This window comes from Nycticebus coucang, chromosome 9 (genome assembly GCF_027406575.1).
Source record: "Nycticebus coucang isolate mNycCou1 chromosome 9, mNycCou1.pri, whole genome shotgun sequence".
Lineage (NCBI taxonomy): Eukaryota > Metazoa > Chordata > Mammalia > Primates > Lorisidae > Nycticebus > Nycticebus coucang.
Genome location: NC_069788.1, coordinates 37,787,325 through 37,806,753, shown reverse-complemented (window position 1 = coordinate 37,806,753; position 19,429 = coordinate 37,787,325). Strand labels below are relative to the sequence as shown.

The 19,429-nt window shown below is 51.9% G+C and overlaps 2 protein-coding genes across 10 annotated transcripts; one reads left to right on the top strand and one right to left on the bottom strand.

Moving 5' to 3' along the window:
* Positions 1-2,935: 2,935 nt before the first annotated feature.
* FRS3 (fibroblast growth factor receptor substrate 3) lies at positions 2,936-18,503 on the bottom strand. Of its 4 annotated transcripts, none has more exons than XM_053601976.1 (8): positions 12,231-12,341; positions 10,460-10,603; positions 9,487-9,575; positions 8,010-8,196; positions 5,526-5,687; positions 4,557-4,705; positions 3,591-4,283; positions 2,936-3,501 (listed from the first exon to the last, which is right to left on the bottom strand). In XM_053601976.1, exons 3-8 carry the CDS (start codon positions 9,550-9,552, stop codon positions 3,478-3,480), a joined length of 1,281 nt encoding a protein of 426 aa, XP_053457951.1. In that variant the 5' UTR covers positions 9,553-9,575; positions 10,460-10,603; positions 12,231-12,341; the 3' UTR covers positions 2,936-3,477. The 4 variants fall into 4 exon arrangements, with proteins under 4 accessions (XP_053457951.1, XP_053457949.1, XP_053457950.1 ...); XM_053601974.1 differs by adding an exon at positions 10,899-10,942 and having other exon boundaries at positions 2,936-4,283; positions 12,231-12,294; XM_053601975.1 differs by lacking the exon at positions 12,231-12,341 and adding an exon at positions 18,485-18,503 and having other exon boundaries at positions 2,936-4,283.
* Positions 12,589-19,328, top strand: PRICKLE4 (prickle planar cell polarity protein 4). 6 transcript variants are annotated; one of them, XM_053601984.1, is made up of 8 exons: positions 12,589-12,687; positions 13,669-13,837; positions 15,255-15,404; positions 16,203-16,310; positions 16,999-17,136; positions 17,421-17,627; positions 18,105-18,309; positions 18,844-19,211. In XM_053601984.1, the coding sequence occupies exons 3-8, from the start codon at positions 15,273-15,275 to the stop codon at positions 19,140-19,142; spliced, it is 1,089 nt and encodes a 362-aa protein (XP_053457959.1). In that variant the 5' UTR covers positions 12,589-12,687; positions 13,669-13,837; positions 15,255-15,272; the 3' UTR covers positions 19,143-19,211. The 6 variants fall into 6 exon arrangements, with proteins under 6 accessions (XP_053457959.1, XP_053457960.1, XP_053457958.1 ...); XM_053601983.1 differs by lacking the exon at positions 12,589-12,687 and adding an exon at positions 12,729-13,262; XM_053601986.1 differs by lacking the exon at positions 12,589-12,687 and adding an exon at positions 12,731-13,262 and having other exon boundaries at positions 17,424-17,627; positions 18,844-19,328.
* Positions 19,329-19,429: the final 101 nt, after the last annotated feature.

The following is a 19,429-nucleotide window of genomic DNA, read 5'->3' as shown; positions in this document are numbered from 1 at the left end:
CTCCACTTCTGAGCGGATTCCCATTCCATCAGGAGATGTAGAGGCAGGTCAGGTCAAGTGTCTTCTCATTCACCTGCCCTGACCCTGCCCATCGACAGAACTTGGAGCCATTTCTGAGGATTCAAGAATAGAAGGGACTGGGTTGGTAGGTGAGTGTACGGCAGGTTCCCCCTGTAGTTAGTGGGAAAAGGACCTGGCTTGGAATTCACAAGGATTCCTAATGGGAGCTGGAATGTGAACCTCTGCTGAGATTCAACCCAACACACTCTCCCTGCAGCCCACCTGAGAGAACTGGGCTCCATCAGGCCAGACTAGGAGCAGGAAATGGGGGACACAGGACTGGCATCCAGCCCCAGCTCAAGCCACTAATTAACTTTATGGCCTAAGGCAAGTCACTTCACTTTACCACGGTTCCTCCTCTGTACTATGGGGAACATCCTGCCTGCCCAGGGAGGCCTGAAAGATAAATGGTCTGCCTGGCCCTATGGAAAGCCCACTGTGTTTATACTCTTGGAAAGTGCTATTATTACATTGGGGTGGGTTTGGGGCGGGCCACTCCTGGTCTGACCTGAAATGTCACTCCCAGACAGGAAGCTGCATCCTGTCTTTTCCTGAGGATAGCCCAAGGTTGGGGAGGACCTGTTTCTAAAGAAGAGAACCAAGCCTTCAGCAAACATTCACTGATGCTGGTGATGAAAACTGATTTCATCTGTGCACCACACCCTGATGGCAGGGCAGGCTTGGACATAGGGCAGCAGTTGCCCTCCCAGGCATCATTCCCTCCCACCCACCCCTTCCTGCCAGGAAAACTGACCGCTCATGCCCCACCCTCCCCATGAGAGGAAAATTCCTGTGGTAGACCTCATGGGTCAGAGGCAGTGACTAGGGGAGGGGACAGGGAAGGTTGGGGGCTACCCTGGCTGGAAGCCAACTCCTGGAACACATCTCTTAGACTCACTCCCCCAAGCCCTATAACTGTGCTCACTGGGACAATTATGCAATTATGGCTTGCTCTAGGGGGACCCCTGGGGTTCAGACAAGGATGTTGCAGTTTAGAGAATAACGGGCTTGGTGAACTGGTCAGCAATAGCACAGCAATAAGCCTGAGGTTGGGGGGAATGAGCTGTTGTGACTTTTTGGATTTTTCCTCAGTGAGTTGTTAACACAACTTGTTATCTTATCTCTTTCCAAAGTGGTGTCCTGTTCATTGTCTCTTTGGCCACCTCTCCCACCAGCTAAGTTATTTGGGGTAGTAGAGAGTACAGAGTGGCTAAGTCAGGACCAGACCTTAGGTCTCTTGACTCAAGCCAGCCTCTGGCTACTCCATGACAGTTTGTCCATTAGTAAGGAGGAGGCTGCCCAGATGCCTCATGCACAAGCATGGCCAGGGGCCTCTACGCCTGGTCCTGGCATGAACATACTCACCCCCATCTCGGCAGAGAGACCACCCCCAACTGTGGAGACCACGAGGAGGAGCAGGTAAGGCAAAATTGAGCTGCCTGGGTAGGCTGCAGAGAAGTTATAATAGCATTTCCCTACCACAATGTGGAAAAAAGTACAATGAATCCAGCCAGATCTTCTGGTCCAGAGATCAAAGGACGTGAGAAGGATTAGGTGTCTGATCCAGGGCTATGGAAGCTTCCCCCTTGGACCCTGCCAGGCCCTGTTTGAAGGGTTTCTCTCTCAACCTGTTGTGGCTGATCCACACTGCCCATTTCACTGAGAAAGTAACACTCAAGGTCAGGGGGTCTGGAAGCTGGTCAGTCCAATCCCAGGAAGTGGGGCCTGGACAGGAGGGGGAGGGACCAGGGTGGGGTGAGCTCTGGCCTGTTTACTTGGTGAGGATAGTCTGCTTGCTCCACAGGACAGGGCTAGAGCACAGTGACCAGAGGACAGACTCTTCCCTAAGTCTTAGACAAAGCCCACTGTCATTCCTTACCTAGGCCCTGAGTGGCTTATCACAGAGGCTGGATTTCCTTAGATTAATTGCATAGGGGGTTGAGTCAGAAACAGTCTTGGAGAATTGGAGGCCAGCATGAAGAAGAGGAAAGAGGCAGCCTCAGGACAGAGAGAGGGAGCTCCTGCCACAGAACTGGACAGAGGCGGGTGCCCAGGCACAGCCCTGTCAGACCCTGGGCTTCTAAGGCAGATGCTCCAATGTGGTGGCTATGCCAGGGCCCCACCTTTGCAGCAGGGGAATCCCACAGTCCTTCCTTGGGGAAAGTTCTCTGGGAAAGATACATTTTGTAAGACAGATTATCTAGTTACACATTATGCTGTTTTTTCCTTTTGCTATAATCCTGGGCTTTTAGGAAAAGTCCTCTTTAAAGGTTTGGCCTTGACTCAGCAGTGCTGGGGGCACTGCCAGGGCCTGCCTTTGGGCCAAGGTGTTAAAGGAGAGCAGTGGCCCCTGGGGTGTGCCCAGTGGGTGGAGAATCAGTGCATGGTCCAGAGAAGAAAATGATGCTTGTACAGTGGCCCCCACCCCATATTCCCAGCCTGTTGCTAACCTCAGAGGGTTAAGGTTCTATCCCATTAAGGCAGTGCTCCTCATAGGTCCTCCTTTTGCATCTAGGATTCCAGCCATCCTGTCACTTTGCTTCAACAGAGCATCCATCCCTGGCCACTTTAAGTTCTGGGGCAGGATTTCTTGGAGGAGAGAAGGAAATATCATTGGTTTGTTGCAAAAACCACATGGCTGGTCTGAAGGCAGTATCCCACTTGATTGTTCAGTCAGTTACAGACTGAACTCCTCGTTTTCTTTTCCCCCTTCTTACTATTGAACTTGACTAGTCTTAAAAATCAAAACAAAACCAAAAAACCCACAACCACCCCAGATTTCCCAGGAGAAGCCCCTACCTCTACTGGAGCTGCTTTACGCCCAACCCAGAGCCATAGCAGAAAATATTTCATAAAATGGTATCATTCACTGAGCCAGAATTTAAAAATAATTATATTAATAATAAATATGTTAATTACATTTAAAACAATAAATAGAAAAATAAACTGATAAATAAAATCAACAGGTACAAAATGTTTCAAAATTCCAAACAAAAAAAAACACACAGAGACAGCCGACAGACGAGACACATGGACACGACAGAGAGTGCTAAATGCAATCCTGGGAACCCTTCACAGTTTACGTCATGGCTCCCTCCTCGCCTGGTCACCCTCTTCTCTCCTCAGCTCAGGGACCAGGAGACTCAGTGGCTGATATCTTTGGGGATGCCAGCCAGGGTAAGGAAGCATCTGGTCCCACCTCAATGCCCTCTGCAAAGCAACCCTGAACCCTGGGGAGGGTTGGTTCAGAGGACAGGAGTGTGAGGCAGAGGCTAGACACGGTGGGGTAGAGGGTGGTGAGGACCAGGACATCCCTACAGAGGCAGGTCAGTGCTGTTGTGCCGGGTTTTCCTGGCAGTGCCATCATCTCGGGGCAGAGCCCTCTGCAGGTTAGACATGGCCACGGTCTTTTTGAGGTCAATCACGGCGTAGGAGTCTGAGCTGCGGGCAGGGTGGGTGGTGGGTGCTTGGGGGCCCGAGGGGTTCTGGGGCCCCTTGGGTCGGTCTCCACCCCAGCCCTTTAGCTCCACCTGGATGTAGTTGAGCTGCCTTGGGGGCTCGGGGCCCGGCCGGCGGAAATCAAAGTTGAAGACCCTAGGGGAGCCCCGGCGGCGGGTCAGTGGCACAGGGAAGCTGCCATGGCTGCGGACGGAGGCCCTGGAGCTGGTAGGCTTCTGCAGTGGGGTCTCGTCTTCCTCACCATCGGGGAAGCCGTTGGAGGAGGGTGTGAGCCCATCCCTTGAGTCCCCATCATCTCCAGCCTCCCCTCCCAGCTGCTGGGAGTGACTTTCCCACACAGGGGGAAGAGGGGGCAGGTTCTCATAGTGCAGCAGGGCAGCCCGGCGCTGAGCAAGGCCATTCCACCCCGGCTCCTCTGGGCTCAGTCTCCAGCCAGCCCCTCGCCGCAACCCCCCGCTGACGTTCTCGTATGTGCACTTGGGCTGGGCTGGGCACTCGGAAGGGCTCTCATTGTTATTGTTGTGATGGGCAGGGTCATGCAGGCTGGGACAGAGGCCCTGGCACTTCATCATGTGCCGCCGAGCAGGGGTTGGGCCCAAAACGAACTTCACCTGGCCTGGTTGCAAGAACACCTGTGGGTCCCGTTGGTCGGGGCCCTGGGCCTGCGGAGGAAAGGGTGCCTGCCCCTCAGGCAGTGGCTGCAGGCAGTGCCGGCTCCTGCGGTGGTCATCATCACTGGCCGGTGTGTTGACATAGGTGTGGGACTGCAGGGAAAGAGTCCAAGTGAAGCAGGAGGGTCCCAGGGCAGGGAGGAGAGAGCAGAAGGGACAGATTGAGAGAAACACAGGGGAAAGGGCTGGAGTTTCTTCTTGTCTGTCCTCCAACCTTGCAGGGAAGCTGCCTCCCTTTCTGGAGACAGGAAGGGACCCTATCTATTTACTTCTCCTTCTCATGTTCCTTAATGGGAGAAGGCAGCCTCCTAATCCCCCCTCGCCACCCGGACAAACAGGGCAGGGGCTGGCCAGCTGTGTGCTCACCTGCTCATCAGGGACAATAAGGGCATGGGTGGACTCTTCCCCAAGCGAGGGGTGTCGTAGGCTGCTTGTGGAGAGCCGGCGGGGAGCTGAGAATCGTGGGCCCTCTCCAGGGTAGCCGTTGGAGAAGCTGGAGACAGTGTAGCCTAGAGCTGGGCACAGGTGAGACAAGGCCAGGTGAGGGTACTTAAGCCACCTGACAACCACTTGCAGCTGTGTATGTGGTGTCCTGGGACTGTCCAATGGAGAGGAGACGTTCTGCAGGCCCCCACGGTGGTAAGCGCCACTGACATAGCAGCCCCATTATCCTTTACCTTTCTCCTGTGCTTTCCCTCAAAGCTCAGTGTGACTCCCACCTCCCCACTTACAGTGTTACCTGAAACACCTAAAGCATGCCTTGTCACAATTGGGCCATCCCTTTGCCTCATTCTAGCTCTGACGGTGAGCCTCAGGGAAGCTCCTCAAAAATAGGGACTGTGTTTCTATTTCCTCTGTCTCCCACAGGCCAACCCAGGGAGGACGGCACACTGAGCAGGTGCCTGACCTGGACTCAGTGACTAAACCAGTAGAAGCTGCAGGAACCTTTCCAGAATATGGTCATGGCCAGAGATGCCTGCATCAGCAGCCAGGAAAGGTGAAGAGATGTGACCCACTAGACTCAGGAAGGAAGCAAAAAAGCTCCAGACTATGGTTTCTATGGAAACCCGGTGTCTTCTTGTCTGCTCCCTGACCATCAGCTGATACAAGGCCCAGGATTCAACAGGCTGAGCTTAAGTCACTTGATTGGCCCAGCCCAGGACATATGCATGTTCAAGGATGGTTCTGATTGTGGACAACTGTCATGGAAGGCTGAGTGAGCGAGCACCCCCCTATCTACCCTATCCCGTCCCGTGACTCATGCTTCCTGGGTCTGTGTTTGTGTGTGTGCATGCACATGTGCGTGGTGGGATACTGAAGATGGGGTCTCCTCACCGTTGGGTGGCTGGGGGGCCCGAGGGAAGTCAAGCTCAGCAGGGTGGCTATTGCGGGTGATGATGACTGGCTCTTCCATCACATTGATGCTGTTGCACTGCATCAGATCCTGAAGGAGGTTGAAGATTTCCTCAGCCCGGGAGCACTTGAATGCAAATATTCCTGGAGGAGAGAAAAAAAAATGAGCCTTCTCCAACCCTGGACTCATCCGGGAAGACCAGAGGGGCTCGAAAGGCACCTGGAGTGCAGGAAATGTCCCTGAAATCCAGCCCCAGGCCTGCAGGAGAGTCTCTCCTCATCCAGGGCATTCTTTCCAGAATCATTTCTCTAGAATCTAAGCACTGGAGGAGCTGGGCCCATGGTACCCTGCCTCCACACCCATGCAATCCATTACCATGGTCTTTCTTTTTTAGTAAGAAATGGAGTCTGGCTCTATCACCCAAGCTGGAGTGCAATGGAGTATTCAACTCACTGCAGCCTCAAACTTCTGGACTCAAACAATCCTCTCACCTCAGCTTCCTGAGTAGCTGAAACTAATGTGTGCACCATCACTCCTGGCTAATTTTTTTCTTATTTCATTAGAGATGAGATCTAACTATGTTGCCCAGACTGGTCTCAAACTTCTGGCCTCAAGCAATCCTCCGCCTCAGCCTTCTGAGTTGCTGGGATTATAATTGTGAATCATTGCACTTTGCACCATCATCTTAAGAGTAAATACTTCAGCTATTAGTATTCCTCTGAGGTGAAACCATTTCATGAATGTATTCAGGGGTAAGGAAGAGACTAAAAACCAAAGTAGAAAAGGGTAGTATCAGATGAGCAAACATTCCACCTCATACGTTGCCTCCATCTTCTTCCACCTACCACCTCTACCACCTCCTGTTCCCCAGGAAAAGAAGGTCCACTGGGGCACCAGTCCACAGTTCCATGCCCACTAGCCTCTAAGCTCTCTGAGAGGAGGGTCTGCCCTGAGAGGAGATTTAGCCCAGTGCCTGGCCAGAGAGTGAATGCCTACTGTGTATTGGTCCCTGACCTCACAGAGCTTAAATTCTGGTGCAGAAAGAAAGAAAAGATGGGCAGACTAGCTAAAGACAAATATGGCAAGACAATCACAGGGCTCCTCAATGTAGCCAGCGTTACAGCCCTTCAAACTCCAGTTGTAATTCAAGGTCTTGGACACTGAAGAACTGGGCTAAGCATCAGTGATTCGGGGGATCCAGAGATGCTCTCAGGGTATTAGACCTGCCTGGGATTCTGCACCCTCTTCTACAACAGTGGGACCTGGGATTTGGGGGAATCTACTTGGGGTGTGCGTGAGTATATATCCACAACTAAGATAAATACAATTAGGCTAGGGAATGGGACAACTATGGCTTGTAAGAATGGGACGGGAAGGATGTAGGGAAGAAAAGAAGTATTCTCGCAAGATATGTTAAGGGTCAGAAAAGACCAGAAAAGCCCGGAGTTTTAAAACCCTGTGTTGGGGCCTAGAGCAGCCCCTCCAGGATCCCAAGCATAGATCAAACATGACCAGGAGCAAGGAAGCCTCTTCCTGCCCTCTCTCTACTCACCCTTATGAGCTCCAAGGATACGTAAGCTACATGGAGGGGAAGGCTCCTCCAGCAAACACAACCTCAGAGATTCACTGTTGTGTTGGCAGCCTCGTCAGAGAAGCTCGTTCATTCCACCTCTGCACAGTCATAATCCCAAACTGCATTTAACATAATCACATGCAGGATTCCTTTTGCAGAGTTTATGTCTGGATCCTAAAAGATAAACCCATACCACGCCACTCCTTCAAAGAGCCATGGCTGGCTCTAGCCTTGACCTGAAGTAATAACCCACCACCTGCTTTGACTGCGGTTTGGCATGGGATGGGGGTGAGAAAGGGAGCAAGGGGAGGGAGAATGGGGAGATAGAAAGCAAGGGGAGGGAGAATACATCACACACTCCATTGCCCACAGGGGATGGAGGTCAGTGATTAATCTCTTGAGGGTTAAAATGTACTTAAGGACCCAAGAGGCCTGCCTCTCTAAATCTCTCCTTCCCAAGCCACTCAGCCCCACAGTATACACAGTCTCCTACCTGACCTTTCTTTCATTACTGATGGGTCCAAGGTACATCATTTGGGGCCTATTTAGAGGGTAACAGGGCTCCTTGAAACTGGAGTAACAGAGGGAGGAGGAGAATCATGAGCTGTGCAACAAGTGTTCCCACACAGGGACTGGACTAGAGCTGCAACGACTGAAGAGGAAGAGCACGGACTGGGAATCCACTTAGTTCTGTGACAACATGTCAAGGGCAACAACAACCTGCCCTTGGCCAAGACTCTTCACTTCTCTGGAAAGCACCTGCCACATCTTAGGGCTAGGTCGCATGTTAAGGCCCATTCTTGAATTCCACAACAAATTTCCTGACAGTTCCCTAAACTGCACCTTCCAGCCCCAGTGCCTGTCCCAGGGTCGGGTAGGGCCTGGTACTCACCCTGGCCTGTCTGACACCGGCGGCCACTCTCAAAGGAGAAGAGATTGGAGTCATAGCCGTAGCGCCGCAGGCAGAGGTAGGGCCAGCGGACAGCCTCCCGTCCATGTAGATGCAGCACCAGCTCATTCTGTGTCAGCTCCATCACCCCAGAGCCCAGCTCCACTCCCTCATCATCCACATTTGTCACCTGTAGGGGCAGCACAGAAGGGTTAATGAGTGAGTCCAACAAATGTTTGCATGAGTCCTTGAGCCACTGGGAAGTCTGATGTAGGGCTACAGCTGGGGTACCAAAGGTGTCACATGAGGCTACCAGATTTTCCTGAGTGACATGTGATTACTGGGGAATGGATGGAGCAGTGCTATGGACGCACAGCAGTCCTCTGAGCAAACCCTTCCTCTCCAGACCTTAGATTTGTCATTTGGAAAGTGAAAGAAAATGTGGTTTACCTCCAAGGTCAGATCTTTAGATGACCTCAGGCAGCCATGGCTTCGTATTCAAGGACCAGATCTTAATGGGGAAGGGGTTCAATTGTAAATCCAAAATCTTAAGACCCTAGGAAAGTCAAGCCCAAGGCAGAACAAGTATATACTACCTCTACCACCTCCCCCACTGGATGACCTTGCTAAGGGCTCCCTCTTTTGGTGGGCAGGAGAAACATGCACCTTGACACCCCCACCCCAACTCCCAACCAGTGGGAGCAACTGCCCCTTGAGGGATGTGTTATAAGGGGGCACACACAGGTCCATTGGCCCTGTCCTTGGCTTCCCAAGAGCAAACAGCAAACACTGGTAGGAGTGTTGACCATGTGCTAAGCACTATTTTAAATACACACACCTTTCTTTCTTTCTTTTCTTTCTCTCTCTCTCTCTTTTCAGAGTTTCGTTCTATTGCCCAGGCTAGAACACCATGGCTTCACAACTCACAGCAACCTCAATCTCTTGGGCTCAAGCAATCCTCCTGCCTCAGCCTCCCAGGTATCTGAGACTATAACACCCATCACAATGCCTAGCTCATTTTCTATTTTTAGTAGAGACAAGGTCTCTCTTGCTTTGTCTGGTCTTGAACACCTGAGCTCAAGTGATCCTCCTGCCTCAGCTTCTCAAAGTGCTAGGATTACAGGCCTGAGTCACATTAAACCACACAATTACATATATTTACTCACAAATATAAACTTATTTTTTTCTCCAAAAACAGTATACAAAAATTTATTAAAATATACTGACAGGAGGAAATGCTCTAAAGCACCATTATAGCATTTCTTTATTCTTGGAAGTATGAAGAGCTGCAAAAATGACAGTGGCCTGAGCCTCTTTTCCTTAGGCTGCCACAGAGAGCTTGAGCTAGAGAAGCTTAATCAGCCCACAACCTCAACCTGTCATTTCGCTTTCTGTGGAGAGGCTGAGGCAACTCCATTACATGGGACCTGAGCCCAAGAGGCCATTTAGGGAACATGGGAGAGGAAAGGGCTTTGAGTACCTTGAACTTGCTGGGGTGGTTGTCTGGGACACTGTCTCTGTTCAGGCAGCTGCAGCAGCTCCCCATGGTGTCAGAGCAGCCAGCTCACCCTAGGGAAAACATAATGGATAAGCAGGTCACCATGTCAGTTCCAAAAGCCCCCCTCTGGAGAACTTGGGCAAAAGTACCTCATTGTGATCACCTACTCCATCCAAGAGACTCAATGACACAGACCCTCCCTCAAGGAACTCACACTCCCAATCCATACACGCATTGGAAAAACATTAATTCAAGTTACAGTGTGTTAAGGATTAATGCTGATGAGTGGAGGGTAGAGAGTTCTCAGAGGTAGTATTTCACATGGACCTTAAGAAGCATATAGGATTTTGACCTATGCAGTGGCAGAGAAGGGAGACCCAGCCAGAAAGAAAGCAAGAATACAGAGGTGCAGAAGTGAGCAGCAACAGATGGAGTCAGGTGCAAAGAAACAGAAACTGTTACTTGGGAGTCCCAGACACTTTGACCTATACCTTTCTCTCTTCTTCCCTACTCATTCTCACCCACATTCAGAAGACTGGACATTTGAAACAGAGCACAATTTTTATAACCTCAATTGGGTATTTCTTCATTAAAGAAAAAGTGCTGGGATTGTTCCCCTTTGTCTGAAGAGGAGACCAGAGACCTTACTATTGGCCTTTTCCTTCCAGGATTCTAGTACTTGGTTTATGTGTTACAATAGCCAGGCCTGTGTCTATGATGAAGGGGATACCACTAAGGCTTGAATGACTTAAGGGAACAAGAAACGCATGGACCAATCCCAACCATGAGTTTTAATGGGTTGCAGCTCACTGTAAGAAATGAGTCTGTAGGACTAGCTATCCTTCTGGAACTCCTGCTGAATGTTTAAAGCCTTGAACAATCCAATGAACTGCACCCTCTATTCCTCCCAACTTGGGAAACTCCAAAAAAACTGACTCCTGCACACAGCTCTTACCTCACCCAGGCCATTGGGGAGCTGACCATGGGAGGGGCATGAGGAAGGATTCCCACTTTATTCTCCCTGTCCTTGATGGAGTGTCATGGTAAACAGTCTGCAGAGAAGTTTCCTGGATCTTGCTGGGACACACCTGAGGCTCACCTAGCATAGGAGACAGAGATCACTGATTAATGGAAATCTATTCTCACCCCCAACTGTGGACCTGCTGTCAGTCCATCCTACCTGGATATCTGTTTTAGGCCCTAAAGAGACAAAAACACCAATGAAGAAAGAGAGATAAAGGAAAAAGGGACCACGAATCCCAAGTCCCATAGGCCCTGAGAGGGACAGATTAGTGTCAGGAAGTTTGAAGTTTGAGATAGCCCAAGACCCTGTCTATTTCCTTTAGATCCCTTTCTGAGTCCTGTTACAACCAATACCAAAAACACCACCTTACCTTTGCAAAGAACTTTAACTCTACAGTCCTCTCTCAAAAGGACACTATGATATAGTGGAAAGAACACTGGTTGAGGATTTAGGAAAACAATATTCTAGTCAGTTTTGTTTCTGCTTACTTATCAGGGAGAATGTCAAGTCAATCCCCTATCACCCCTCCCAACTCTCACCCAAAGGTCTTAGTTTTTACAGGAACCATATGTAAACTATGGAGCTTCCAGATTAAGTAACTTATAGAGGTAAGTATGAAAAACAAACATCACTAAAATGGACATATTCCTCTTCCAGGACATTCAATTTCACATTTGGAAGCTTGACAGGCTTTCTGTTCCCCAAGTTCTCAGAGGCCTAATTTTAAACATAAATGTTAACAATAAGCCAAAATTTCTGGGCATTTGAGCCCAAGGTAGACAAGTCAATAAGCCAGGACTCTGGAGATTTTTGAAATCCCACTCTCCTGCGCTGGAAAACCAATATTTCCCAGGGCCCTTTGTACCCTGCTTCCTTGGACAACTTCCAGGCAAAAGGACCTCAAGCCCCTTCCTCTGGTTTATTGTCTGGCAGGAGGAAGCAGGCTGAAGGTGTGCACAGACTAAAGGCAGGTCACTGCAAAGAAAATACTGGGGCTTGAGCCAGCAATGAGTGGGTGGGGGATGGTGTGGTGGAATGGATTTAGAATCAACTACAGGGTGCAAGATGGGGGAGGAGTTGCACTTTTCCTATCACCATCTCTTAAGATACCAAGACATATCAGATAGACTATTGAGGGGGCATTACATTGGGCGGGTTAAGGGAGGAGGCTCTGGTCTAGAATAAGTGTGGATTAGAGACAGAAGTTACAGGGGGTTATGGGAACTGAAAATGTATGAAAAGGTTTGGAGCAACATGGGCTAAAATTTTGGATTTGGGCATTTTGGACACTGCAACGAGAGAACAGGGAATATAAACGATCAGAGAAATTTCAGGGCAGTGGAAGCATTTGAGGGCATCCAGGAGAGAATGATGGGTCTGTGGGCGAATCAGGTGATTTGTAGAGTGAGTGAGGGGCTCCTCTAAGGGCTCCAAGAGATGCGAAGGTATGCCCAGGATGGAGGTGGGAAAGGGTGGGGTTTGGGAAGTGAGAGGCAGATTTAGGTAGCAGGACTGTCAGGGGAAATTTCTAGACACCCATAAAGAATCAGGAGGTAGGGGTGCTCAGGATTCCCGCCCCCAGCCCCGGGGTTCCACCGCCCGCCCGCCCGGGGCTTCCTAGGGAGGGAGCGGAAACTGCGGCGCGGCGCGACGCGGCCTCGGCGGAGCCACATCGTCCCCGCCCCGCCGCACCCCGACTCACATCGCCCCGCGGCCCGGGCGGCGCCGGGTCCCGCTGCAGCAGCCGCCGCCCGCCCACAGCTAAGGCCTCCCCGTCCCGCCCCACGGGCCGCAGGGTCGGAGGTCACCGGCAGCACCAACGAGACGCTGCGGGCGGGCGGACCCGAACGGGACTACCGGCGCGCAAGCCTAGAAGGTCCCTTCGGAGGACTTTGCAGTCGGGAACAGGGACCATGTGCAGACGCCAGAGGGCGCTCCCGGCCAGCGCTCTGGCGGGAGCTGGGCGAAGCTATGGGCGGGGGCAAGGGATAGGGGCGGGCCGCATAGGCGGGACAAAGAAAACCTGGGACCAGGGGCATTCTGGGGAGCCGAAAGGGGATGGAGAATAGGGAGAGAAATATGAATGATACAGGAGAGGGCTGAAGGAACAGAAGGGAGAAGGGCAATAAGAGGGACCCCGGGAGAGGGCTGAGGAGTGGGTAAGGAGGCGGGGAGACCACTGGAGGACAGGTGAGAGGAAACTGGGGGAAAACACGGGGAGGGGCGGGGCTAGGAGACCAGAGGGAGGGTCTGGGGACCCGGGAATGCGGAGGGAAGGGTCTGTGGGCTCGGCAACGCGTTTCCATTCTGCGATTGGTTGAGAATCTGGCATAAGCGCAGCCCCTTGTGTCGCCTGGATGCGTATGGGGGAGCAGTTCTAGCTAAAAGCCGATACCCTTTCCACCCTGGGATCCCACAAACGCTTTCCTTCAGAATACAGCTCCAGGCCTCTCCCGGAGCCACCTTTCTCCTTCAGCCTGGGAGAGGCAGGCGGGGCTCCTGGGGGCGTGGGAGAGGAAGGACCGCCCTATCGGGGCGGCCTAAGGCTGGCGCTGAGGCTTAGGGTTGGGACTGGGCGAGGGGCTCCACGGCCGGTTCGGTTCAGAACAGCCCGAACTCGAGCGCGCAGCGAAGGCGGGACCCCAGAAGACTTCCCTCCTTTCCCTTAAACTCCCAGCAATCAGACGGGGAACACCCGCGGACTCGGGAACCACACGGTGCCCCCGACCCAGAGGTGGGCCCCACCAAGTCCTAGATCAGGACCTAGAAAACTTGGGGGATCTGTGGAGAGGGCACTTGGCGGGACCGGGCACTCCCTTTCTTCTCCCTCCTACTGTCCTGGGGAAATTTCCCATCCCTCCACCACCTCCCTAGGTTCTAGGGCCTCTCTGGCTCTTCCCTTCAGAGTAGAGGTGGAGAGGGGAGATCTAGCTCCTGAGCCCAGTTGCACTTAGGTTGGAGGTCCCTTATCTGAGGAGGGAATGAGAGGGGAATTATGGAAGTGATCTGGCATGTTAGTAAGGTGGGTTCCAGTGCTCGGTGGAGATGGAGTTTGGCCACCCCGGGAGAAGGGTGGGGAGAAGAGGGCTGATTTCTGAGTGTTGTTTCCGAGAAATTATTTCTGTGTTTGTGCAAACTAGACCTAACCTGAAAGAAGGTGCAAGTCTCCCTTCAAGGCCCCCTCCTTGCTGCCTGAAGCAGGGACAGAGCTGTTAGGGAAGTGGCTACTCCTGATTCTAAGTGTGAACAGCCCATCCTGGCCACCTTCCACAGGAAACCTGACCTGAGGGACAGAGAGGAAGGAAGCAGGTGGGTGTGGAGCCAGGAAGGATGGAAGGGTGGCACAGGATATTTGTAGGAGGTGGGGAGATGAGGGGATCAGGGCTGGGAAGCAATATAAATTGTTATTGTATAAATTGTTATAAACTCCAAATCCTGGCCCCAGTCCCCAAGCTGGGTCTTAAAGAGGCCAGGGATTTGACGATGGCCCTCCAGTGGCAGCTACTGTCAGAATCCATCCTTGGCCAGGTGTGGTGGCTCACACCTGTAATCCTAGCACTTTGAGAGGCTGAGGCAGGAGGAGTGCTTAATTCCAGGAGTTCGATACCAGCCTGGACAACATAGGAAGATCCCCATTTTTACCAAAAAATGAAATAAAACAAAAAATAATTTATACCAGCTCTGAGAGGCTACCTCCTCCCAAAGCTTCCCTTAGCCTTCTAGTGTGATCCAATTTACCTCAGTTTGTTTCAACAATCAAATAGGATAATAGAAACTACCTGATAGGATTATTGTGAAAATGCACTATATTATAAAAAATTCTAGAGTAGTCCTTGGCTCACAGTAAACATTATGGAAAAGATGGACTGGTTATGCCCCCCACCCCCTGCAAGGTGTATGCATATCTACCATTAGCTCTGCTCCCATTCTACTTGGTTTCATCTCTGTCTTACCCAGTAGACTATGAACTCCTTGAGGGAAGGGCCTATCTCTTCTATACATTAGTAGTCCTTGTCCCCAAAATACTGTGGTCATACATGTATCAGGACTTACTGACACTTGCTGAGAGGAAGGCTGAAGAGATGCACTTAGATTATGCAATGAAATTGCTGCTATAGAGGATAGAAAGGAATTTACAGACCTGATGAGGAGCTGAGAGAGATGCAGGGAGCAAAGAGAATAACATTAGCTGCTAAATCTTGGAACACCAACTGCACTTCTGGAGCTCAGAGAAAGGAGAGCTGGTATGGGCCAGAGATACTGAGAAGGGTTTCCTGGTGATGCGCTCCTTCAGCCTGTAGAGCTGGAAAACTGGGCCTATGTAGGGAGTTGGGAGGAAGAAGGCTCACTGGACAGTGGGTACACAGTGAGGCAGGGTGAGAATAAAGACTCATGAGGTGAGGCAGGAAAGGCCAACCTGCCCAAAGGCTCACCAGACAGGCAAAATGCTTTCTCTTTCCACTGTTGGGAGACCCCAGAATTTAAATTTCATAAATGCTGAAGTTAAAAGACCCATCCTCAAGTCCTGGCTCTGCCACTTATGAGTTGTTTGACTTGGGTGTACCATTTATGCTCACTGATCCTCAGTTTGGCCATCTGTAAAAAGGGGACAATACCACCTAAGTCACTTGGGTGCTGGGGGGATTGAGATGATGCCTGTAAAGCACTTAGCACTGCCTCTCACATTATAGGGGCTCAATAACTGGAGGTCTTTTTATTGTTTTAGGATAAGACTTTGCCACTAATGTCAGTGCTGAACCCTGGCTGGCCCCACCAAGAGGACAGCCCCACCCCTGGGGAGCCAGGTCCACCAGCCAACTCGGACAATGACTTAGGCCACCTGCCAGGGGAAGACCCTGAGGATACTTCCGCTCAGGTATTAAGAATCCTGCCTTTCTAGGCAGCGCCTGTGACTCAGTGGCTAGGGCGTCGGCCCCATATACGAGGGTGGCAGATTTGAACCCAGCCCTGGCCAGCTAAAACAGCAGTGACAACTGCAACAACAACAAAAAATAGCTGGGTATTGTGGCGGGTGCCTGTAGTCCCAGCTACTCAGGAGGCTGAGGCAAGAGAATCGCTTAAGCCCAAGTGTTGGAGGTTGCTATGAGCTGTGATGCCACAGCACTCTACCAAGGGCTATGGAGTAAGACTCTGTCTCAAAAAAAAAAAAAAAGAAAGAAAAAAAGAGAATCCTGCCTTTCCTCTGAGCCCAGCATAACCTCTATCTTTCACAACTCCTCTCTTTTCCACCAACCGGGAGGTAGTTTGCCTTTGTGCCTAACCTCTTGTGACCTTTTCTGTTTTCAGGAATTCCCATTTCTATATCTTCTTACGACATATGGTTTTGACTTTAAACTTATTCACATGAATAAACATTACCTCTTTAGGTGGTCTATATTTTCAAAGCGCACTAGGGGCTGTGGCCCTAAGGAATGAAGGGGGCAGTTTGGGGCATAAGAAGGGAAGCTGTTTGGGGTATGGAGCCTCCCCAACCTCCCTCAAGGAAGATCCCAGTTGTAGGAGTGGATCACTTGTCCTTGTACTCAGAAAGGATCTGGACAGAAGATTCTCTAAATGGAGGGAAATGCTTAGAAACCGTTCTAGATTGAAGGAAGGTGGCAATGAGGAGGGGGAAAGGAAAAACGTACTTCTCTCCTTTGCCCTGTCTCCTTAGGGTCCTACAGTTCTGCACTTGGGCCCCTCTTTCCTGGACACCAACCAAGCCCTCAAGTGGCCTGGACTTTGGCCCCTCCTGCAGCAGCTCCCTCCACAGGACAGTGATGTAGGTCTCCCATCTCTATCTTCCCATTTTCCTTTCTCTCTGTTTCTTTACTTACTGTGATAAGAACCTTTGTCCAGAAGGCAGGAGGCATATAGTCAAGGTTCAGCTATACCACTCAGAAGTCATTCCCCGCCAGCCTGAGTTTTCACATCTACCTAGTGATGCACTAGCATCTGTTCTGCTCTGCCCACCACAGTACTTCATTCAAGAGCAAATAAGAAAATGGAAATGAACGACTTTTGAAACAGATAATGGAATGTACAAATGTAGAGAGTATGGTTGATAAGTATTTATTGAGGCCCTACATGTAAGCTTAAAGGCTTACAGTTCAATTGGGGTGGTAAGACATATGGGGTGGCATATGAAATTATCAGAGAAAACACAAGAATGAGAAGTGATACTGAGCTCTAGATCACTGGGAGCAAAGACCTAAATATATGGTGACAGGGCTGAGTGTTGTGGGATTGTCAGGACTTGAGTGGTGACTATTTGGTGGGGAGGCTGAGACTGAGGGGAACTTTCTTGAATTCCTTTCCCCCTCCCTTCTCAATGCCTTTCCATATTGTTACCGCGTGCACTCCCTGAGGTTCTACAACCTCTCTGGCCCAGCAGCTAAGCCTTCTTTCTACAACAAACCAGTCTTGGCTTCTGAGGCTCTCCCCGTCACATTGTAGGCCTGTTTTTGCAGGAACTCTACTGCCTGGCCCTTGGGGAGGAGGAGCTGGCTGAGCTGCGGCTCTTCTCCACACAGCGGAAGCAGGAGGCCCTGGGACAGGGGGTGGCCTGCCTGGTACTTCCCAAGCATGAAGGACACACCTGTGAGAAAGTATGTAGTGCCTCCTGACAAACATTCCCTTTCTTCCGTTCTTTGCTCTCTCACTTCTGCAGAAAAGGCTAGCTTCTAGGGCTCTGGTTGAAAAACAGGGTTTAGGGATTGGTAATTTAGCAAACATAGAAAAAAGAAACCAAGTTTGGGAGCTCTTGATGGAATCTGCAGTGGGTTTAGGGTTGCCAGGGTATGGGGAGGGCAGGTTAAGTTTCCGGGGAAAGGGCCAGGAAGGAAGCTAAGAAGGTGGTGCAGAGCCTAACCAGACTGGCACCCCTGCCCAGCAGTGCAGGGAGCTGCTGACACCAGGGAAGTATGGAGTGTTTGCAGCACCAGCCGGGGAGCAGCGCTACTGGCACCAGCCTTGCTTTGCCTGTCAGGCCTGTGGCCAGGCCCTGATAAACCTCATCTACTTCTACCACGATGGACGTCTCTATTGCGGCCGTCATCATGCAGAATTACTGAGGCCACGCTGCCCGGCTTGTGACCAGGTATAGCTCTGAGGAGAGGGAAATGAGGTGGGAGGTGGAGCGTGTCTGTCCAGGGTCCAGAGTGGTTAAGATGTAAGGGAACACCCTCCTGGGCCCAAGCATCTCCCAGTATCGCAAAGTGGGGGACAGCAAAGTCCCTCAAATTTTCTTGGACTCAGAATTTCTCTGGAGAAATACAGATGTTCATCTCAGTCTGCTAAAGTGCTGGGTGCTATGCCTGATCATGCTAGAAATTCTCCTAATGTAAGGTAGAGCCCTGGGTTGGAGGGTCTAGGCGGCCGCTTGGACTTTGGGCTGAGCCACCTGCTAGCTGGGAGATCCTGGCTAAGCCAATCAGCTCTCACTGCGTCCCCGAGTGGCTGAGTAGATCAATGGCAATGTCTGTAGATGTATTTTAGCGTTAACTAGATGTAAGGCGTGGTTATTCGGTGAATGAATGAGTGAATGAATGAATGAACCGTTCTCTCCCTTTCCTAGCTGATCTTCTCCCCCCGCTGCACAGAGGCGGAGGGACGCCGCTGGCATGAGAACCACTTCTGCTGTCAGGACTGCGCTGAGCCCCTGGGCGGGGGACGTTATGCCCTGCCGGGGGGCAGCCCCTGCTGCCCCAGCTGTTACCAGATCCGTTACTCGGGTGCAGGCTGGAGCCCTGCCGAGGCACTAGAAAGGCAGACATCCCTTGGTAAGGGAGATAGTACAGATCGAAGCGGGAGGAGGCGGTGCCTTGGGCTGGGCGGAGGAGGGGGTTCTCCCGAGCTGAGACCCTGGCCCCTATCCCACACTGTCCCGTCCCTCCAGCAGCCCCTGTCCTCCCACCGCACCCCCCAGCCCCAAGCCTTGGGGCCCGCAGCTCTCACCGCGCGTCGCAGGCAGAGCGCTCCAAGGGCCTCTCGGACCCACCCCGCGCCGCGGTCGGGGCTGCAGAACGGGACTGGCTCCCAGGAGGGGGGACGCGGCCGCCCTCTGGTGGGCGGAGGCGAGGACAGGCGGGGGACCCTGGAGAGGACTCGCCGTGGCGGTGCGCACGGCCCGGGGTGGGGCGGGAGGCTGGGCCTAATCCCCGCTAACTTCAGCTGGCCGTCCGGCCAAGCTCTGGGAGAGGGGAACTTGGGCTTTGAGAGGGGCGTTTCTGACCCCGGAACAGGGAAGACTAGACCAGACCGAAATGAAGGAAGGGACCGCGCATCGCTAAATGCTGTGACCATTTCCCAAACAGCCCTTCTCGCTGCTGCCGGCAGTCCCAGTCTGGAAACCCAGACGGGGCTGCCTGCATCCAGCCCCGAGCAGGAGAGCCGAGTTGGGGGCAAGGCAGTGGCATCCAAAGTACGGGAGCAAGACCGCCCGGAGACTCCCCATGATTCCGAGGACGCCCACTGCCCCACCTGCTCTTCTTCCTCTGACTCGGAACCCGAAGACTTTTTCTTAGGCCAGCGCCTTCCTCGGCTCTGGAAGACCCGCGGAAGCTTCCAACCAGGGGACAGCGACACCTCCAAGAAGCATTGCACCATCTGCTAGTGGCGCAGCCCAGAGATGGGCTGTGAGTGGGCAGGAAGGGATCTGTAAAACAGGAGAACAAAGTTCTCCAGACTGAATGCAATTAGGGGCACGTCCGGGAGGGAAGAAATGACAGATTTGGCATGCGCCCTCTTCAGGACGTTCTATGATTTGATGGACACTTAAGGAACCTCATTTCCCAAACCTACTCTTCCCCTGCTGATCTACTGATAACCCACAGGCCGGGACAGCGTCGTCCCCACCATCTCCCTCCTCAGCCAATTAAGCGATCACTTAGCACGCGTGGA

Excerpts from the sequence above, each read along its gene's own strand:
- FRS3 (XM_053601975.1), bottom strand. The coding sequence starts at position 9,552 with ATGGGGAGCTGCTGCAGCTGCCTGAACAGAGACAGTGTCCCAGACAAC. Across the intron at positions 5,688-8,009 it reads CCGGTGTCAGACAGGCCAGG|GAATATTTGCATTCAAGTGC; the intron begins GTGAGTACCAGG and ends TCTCTCCTCCAG. Across the intron at positions 4,706-5,525 it reads GGCCCCCCAGCCACCCAACG|CTCTAGGCTACACTGTCTCC; the intron begins GTGAGGAGACCC and ends ACCTGTGCCCAG.
- PRICKLE4 (XM_053601988.1), top strand. The coding sequence starts at position 15,273 with ATGTCAGTGCTGAACCCTGGCTGGCCCCACCAAGAGGACAGCCCCACC. Across the intron at positions 16,311-16,998 it reads TCCCTCCACAGGACAGTGAT|GAACTCTACTGCCTGGCCCT; the intron begins GTAGGTCTCCCA and ends CTGTTTTTGCAG. Across the intron at positions 17,628-18,104 it reads GCTGCCCGGCTTGTGACCAG|CTGATCTTCTCCCCCCGCTG; the intron begins GTATAGCTCTGA and ends TCCCTTTCCTAG.